General features: G+C 44.7%; 1 protein-coding gene across 2 annotated transcripts in view; it reads right to left on the bottom strand.

The window, feature by feature from the left end:
• Positions 1-2012: 2012 nt before the first annotated feature.
• Positions 2013-6000, bottom strand: part of VIT (vitrin) — a 102962-nt gene continuing 98974 nt past the window's right edge. For both annotated transcript variants that reach the window (XM_055327690.1, XM_055327692.1), the window contains one exon: positions 2013-3363. In XM_055327690.1, the coding sequence (XP_055183665.1) occupies positions 3185-3363 (179 nt within the window). In that variant the 3' untranslated portion in view covers positions 2013-3184. The remainder of the gene's footprint in view (positions 3364-6000) is intronic.

Below are 6000 nucleotides of genomic sequence, written 5' to 3'. Positions count from 1 at the left end.
GGAGCTTTTCTGCTGAGACCATGGAATGAAAGTTAGAATTGCCTTAGGAGATTGGCTCTGAGTCTGCAGGACCCAGAATGCTTTGCAAAGGCTGGCCCATAGCCTGCAGAGGGCAGACCCAGGTGTGTGTGTGTAACACAGGGATGGAGGCGGGGGTGGGAGTTCTGACCCCACCGAAAGGCGGTCAAATGAGTCAACTGGAAGACAGAGATCTGAATTGTAGTTCTGTCCCTTTGTATCTGCATGACCTTCCACTGGCCTGGTTTTCCTTTTTTGCCATTGGACAGTTTGACATCTCTAAGGTTCTGTTTCTAGTATTCAGATTCTGGCTCTACCCCAGCAGTATTAGGCATGGTTTGGCTTGAGTAAGGTGGATTTATATCCAAGCTTCCCAGGTCACCCATCACCACCAGGACCCCTATCTCCAAACTGCTCTGTGCAACTCTGATCTGATCCAGCCCCACTCCCATGCCAGCCTTCCCACTGCATGGTGGGGCACTCCCCTCTGCTGCCAGTGAGCTCCCAGAAGCTCCAGCCCTTTCCTGCCTCCCACTCATCTGCAACCTCCAAGGGGAGGCTATTGATATTCAGGCCTAGGATTGGGAGAGGAGAGGCCCGCTCCTTGCCCCCTTTCCAATCTCTCTCCTTCCTTCCACAAAGTCCCCAGCTCCCTTGAAGATCTGACCTCAGCCATCCAACCTTATCACTGCTGTTTTCCTCCCAGCTGGATCACTTCTCATTCACTGAAGGTGGTGAAGCTTGGCTCACTTCTGCTCTCTCCATCCCAACTCCCATTGCCATCTTTGGTGACTTGAACATCCATCCGCTCAGACAACTCTGATGACACCACACCACAGCCTCCAGGTGCCTTGACTACCTCACCTCTGATGTTCCTTTCCTACACACACACACACACACACACACACACACACACACACACTCAAATATTTGCTGACAACGGACCCATTTAGAGAGGTTTCACTTATCTTTAAAACTAAGATACCTAGGGCTGCCGGGGTGGCTCAGCGTTTTAGCGCCTCCTCCAGCCCAGGGCCTGATCCTGGAGACCTGGGATGGAGTCCAACATTGGGCTCCCTGCATGGAGCCTGCTTCTCCCTTTGCCTGTGTCTCTGCCTCTCTCTCATGAATAAATAAATAAAATCTTAAAAAAACAACAACTATGATACCTATAACAAGAGTAGCCATATAATTTATTTTCCCACTTGGGACAATTTTGTTAATGAAAGAGGACACCAAAATAATAAGATTATATTATTTTTGGAAATATTTATGTGTTGATGACAAATTGGCTTTTGTGTTAAGGCCCCTATAAAATCATTATATTAAAAAACTATGTTCCATGGGGCATCTGGGTGACTCAGGAGTTGAGCATCCCCTTAGTCCTACTTCCCCCTTTTGCCTATATCTCTGCCTCTCTCTCTGTGTTTCTCATGAATAAATAAAATCTAAAAACAAAAAAGCAAAATAAAAAAACCCCAAAACTATTTTTCAAAATAAATTTTCTTTCAAAAAATTAAAAAACATATATATACATTGAAGAGACATTGAAACTTTTGATTCTGCATATTCAAAAACATAGGCAGAATAATTCTCCCTTATATTTATTTAAGTTCAGTTTCTTAGCTGAATCTCTCACTAGCAGTTGTGTCACTGGTATCTTTATAAAGAATTTCTTTTTTGAAAATAGTTTTTGTATTTTGAGGTTTTTGAACAAATTTGTTTGCAGTTGCTTTTAGGTAAAATTTATGGTTAGTGAATTTGAAATTGCTGACACCTTTAATTGATTCTTCTCTGTAGACATCAATATTTTTGACTGAGTTGATTATACACTCTCTGGTACTGAGAAATTTGGTAGGTTTGAAGCAAATTCTGCTAAATGGATGAGATCTTCAAATTGCTTATATAAATATTTTGTCCCAAGAATCAGCACAGGTATTATTTCTTTTCCTCCATTCATAGCAGCATCTTTTAACACACATTTTTACAAGACATGATTTGTTAAGTAAGTCATCTTTATTAATGATTATTTTGAACACTCCCCCCATCACACACAGACTTCATATCCTAATAGATGAATCCTTGGCAGAAGCTGGAAATAAAAAGTGGAGCTCAACTAAACCCCGTCCTGGCTTATTGTAACGCAACTATTAATGATACAATCTGGTTAACAAATGACAAATGCAGCGCAAATGCGAACACTGGGTGGGACCCAAGACAACAGGCATAAACAGGGGCTCTCCCAGGAAATCGCTATCACACTGACCGCTCAGAAGTAGCTCAGTGGTTCTCCATCCATGGCAGCACAGCAATGTTACCAGACAGCTCTTCAAACATGCCACTGCTCAGGCTTCAGCCCCATAGATCCAGATTCCATAGCTATTGGAATGGGGCCTGGGAACCAGCATCATAGTCTCCCAAGAGATTCTAAGTTTGCAGCTTGGGCTAAGAGCAGCAGCCTCATGCACTGCTATTGGGCCAGATCACCTTGATCCTCCAGGGCCGTTCCTCAACTGCTCCTAAAGCTATAGGATGCAGTATACAGTGAATCAGATAATAGAGAAGAGGAGGTAAATCAGGAGTGGCTATGCTGCTGCCACATTTTCTCTGCATGCCCATGGTTGTGTTGTTACTGTGGGCTGGGAGTGAGTGTGTAGCAGGTGCTCTGGGAATGAGAAGTGTGGAGAGCGGTCCTGCCACAAACCCTGTGAACACTCTCCATCTCTCCCTGACACAGTCAGAATGATTGCATGTAACCCTTTAAAATACTTAATTAAGCAAGTCCTATACTGCCATAGTAAAAGTGAAATTTGTTGAGGATTACAGAATCCTAATTAGAAATAAAAATGGAAAAAAACCTCACCAAAACTCTAGTTAAGCCTGTCCTAAGTTCTGTACTCTAGTCTGAACATTTATTTTGAAAACAATTGTCAAAATGTAAATCCCCAGCACCCTCAAAATGATGTATCATTTCGCCTCATTCTATAAACTTATGATCATCTTCCTCACCTCAATTCTTGAAGCATGCAAAACCACACTGGCAGAGAATAATAATAGCACATCCGTTCTCTAAGCCCTACATGACCTGCTGCCCCATAAAGCATTGGGGGTTGCACCAGAGCCCGTTGGGAAAGCAGCATTTACTGGTGCTTTACCTGCTCTGAATTCAGTTCCGAGGCTGTGAGTTGAACTCTGTGCAAATGCTCTGGATGACCTTGGGGACAAATTTGTACAGGTGGTCAAACTCATCTACAAAGAAAGAGTGGTCGTTGGCAGGGTGAGTGGCGATGACTTCCAGCTCGTCCTGTGCAGCCCATGCAACACCTATTGCATAGGTGATCACTCCTGTGGGGACAAAGTTTAGATGAAGCAAATGTGCCCAAGAAGAGGTACTGCTAATGAACCCTTGCCTTTCTGTTGTTCTGTCAGCTATTGTGTTGGAATGCAAACAAATTCAAAATCAGAAATGTTCCCCAAAGCATAAACATCTGCTATATGCCAACCTTAACAGAATTGATATAGTTGTTATCTCATAGGAGTTTATGGTCTTTGGGAGGAAAAAACCCAGGCAAAATGGAGTAAATATATAAGATTTTCATGTTCAGGGGCAATAGAGGTGATATTATTTTGGGACAAGTGAAACTTGATGCCATCACATGGCATCAACTAGATGCCGTCACATGGTACATGCCTGCTCTACCTGTGTGTAAAGCCAAACAAAATCTCAGTTTCATTTATTTATTTATTTGTTTTAAAGATTTTATTTTATTTTTTTAAGGAATCTCCACACCCGATGTAGGGCTCAAACTCACAACCCCGAGATCAAGAGTCTCATGCTTCTCTAACTGAGCCAACCAGGCTCCCCTCAGTTTTATTTTATTGTATTATTTTATTTTAGTATTATTTTTAAAGACTTATTCATTTTAGCGGGGGGGGGGGGCAGAGGGAGAGGCAGACAGAAACTCTAAGCAGATTCCATGCTGAGCATGGAGCTGAATGTGGGGCTTGAGCTACTGACCCAGAGGTCATGACCTGAGCTGAAACCAAGAGTTGAATGCTTAACCAACTGTGCCATCCAGGCACCCCTCCCCTCAGTTTTAAATGAATCAAAAGTCAGGTCAAGATCTTCTTCACTAAAACAATGGAATTGAATTATTTAAGGCTTGAAGTTGACTTTACAAGCCATAAAATGCAATGTCATTTCCAGCATAGAAGCCCTTGCACAAGGGCCCAGAGAGATGGTGACCTAGCATCTGCTCCATCACTGATGTGAAGAAAGGTTTTCAAGTTAAGGGAGTGATCAACAGGGTTGAATGTTGCAGGGAGGTCACAAGAGATTAAAATAAAAAAGTGCTCGTTGGGTTTAGAAAAACCAAGACATTGGTAGCTTGGTAAGAGCAATTTCAGGAATGTGAATGCCAAGGAAACCAAATGAGTTTCTGTGAGTTGAGAGTGAAAAAGAAATGAGGACGTGGGCATAGCACATAGGGCTAACCCTTTCCGAAAGTTTGGCTATTAGGGAAGGAGGTAGGTGGGAAGTGGAGCAGGACATGATGTCAGAGAGTTTGTTTTTGCTTTTTTAGGGAGGGATCCAAACATGTCTAGATGCAAATGGGAAAGAGTACGAGGGGATTAAAGGTGTAGGACTGCAGTGGGGTGCAAGAAGCCCCAGGGAGAAAAGGACAGACTCAGAGACGAGGCATCTATTCTCAGTGGGGAAACCAGGAGACTGGTGGATGGTTCTTGACTGGGGTTGGGGGCAACTGGTCAGCAGGAGCTTAACCTTGCTGTACAATAGCCTGTTCCTATGCCACCTTCAGGCTGGCAGAGTAGAGTCAGCTACATGGCCATGAAACAGAGGGAGGAGCCAGGGTGTGGCCTTTCTGCCTAGCCACCCACGGCAGCCCATGTCACCATCTCCAGCATCTTCCCAGTGTCTTGTTTTGCTGATTGGAGAGCCATCCACACCTCACATAGTTCTGGCCTATGCTGTTCTTCAGCTGTGGCTCGTTAAGCTGCATTTAAGCTGCCAGGCCCTTCTCTTAACCTCTCCAGTGTCTTCTCTCTGAATATGTCTATGTTGTTGTCTATGAACATTGGGCTTAAAAATTCTGCCAATGGGCTTAAAAATGCTGGCAGTGGGAACAGATTTGCTGCAGAGCATGGCTTAAGTTGACTAAGCCTTTGTTTTTGCACAAAGATTGAAAGGCTGCTCCCCAATAAAGACAACTCAAACAGTATTAGAAATTTAGCTTTTCAGATCCTGGAGTCCACCCTTGTAGAGAACCTTCTACTGGCAATTCCAACAGATGGTCACCCAGACCTGGCCTGGACACTCCTAGGGACACAAAGCTAACTGTCGCCATATAATTTGCATCTATTGCTCCTAGCCCTTTAAAGCTTCCCAGAACATCTCCCTCAATCTTCTCTTCTCCTAATGAGGATGCCAAGGATATCCTTTGGGTGAGGCCCAAAGGAGGTCCACTTATACTTGTTTTTTTTTTCTTTATTTATTTATGATAGTCACACACAGACAGAGAGAGAGAGAGAGAGAGAGAGAGAGAGGCAGAGACACAGGCAGAGGGAGAAGCAGGCTCCATGCACCGGGAGCCCGACGTGAGACTCGATCCAGGGTCTCCAGGATCGCGCCCTGGGCCAAAGGCAGGCGCTAAACCGCTGTGCCACCCAGGGATCCCCAGGAGGTCCACTTAAAAAAATAAGTAAGAGTGGAGCTGAACGTGAGCCGGAGACAGATGTTTGGAGGTAACAGGAGAGCCCTGGGCTTGTAGTCAAAGCTGGCCCACCTGGCTCTGCTCACTCCCTTTAGAATTTTGAGTAGGGGGGATCCCTGGGTGGCGCAGCGGTTTGGCGCCTGCCTTTGGCCCAGGGCACGATCCTGGAGACCCGGGATCGAATCCCATGTCAGGCTCCTGGTGCATGGAGCCTGCTTCTCTCTCTGCCTCTCTGTCTCTCTGTGTGACT

The sequence above is a fragment of the Nyctereutes procyonoides genome, unplaced genomic scaffold (assembly GCF_905146905.1).
Source record: "Nyctereutes procyonoides isolate TBG_1078 unplaced genomic scaffold, NYPRO_anot_genome, whole genome shotgun sequence".
NCBI classification, from domain to species: Eukaryota; Metazoa; Chordata; class Mammalia; order Carnivora; family Canidae; genus Nyctereutes; species Nyctereutes procyonoides.
Note: the sequence above shows the minus strand (reverse complement) of the source record. Positions and strands in the feature narration are given on the sequence as shown.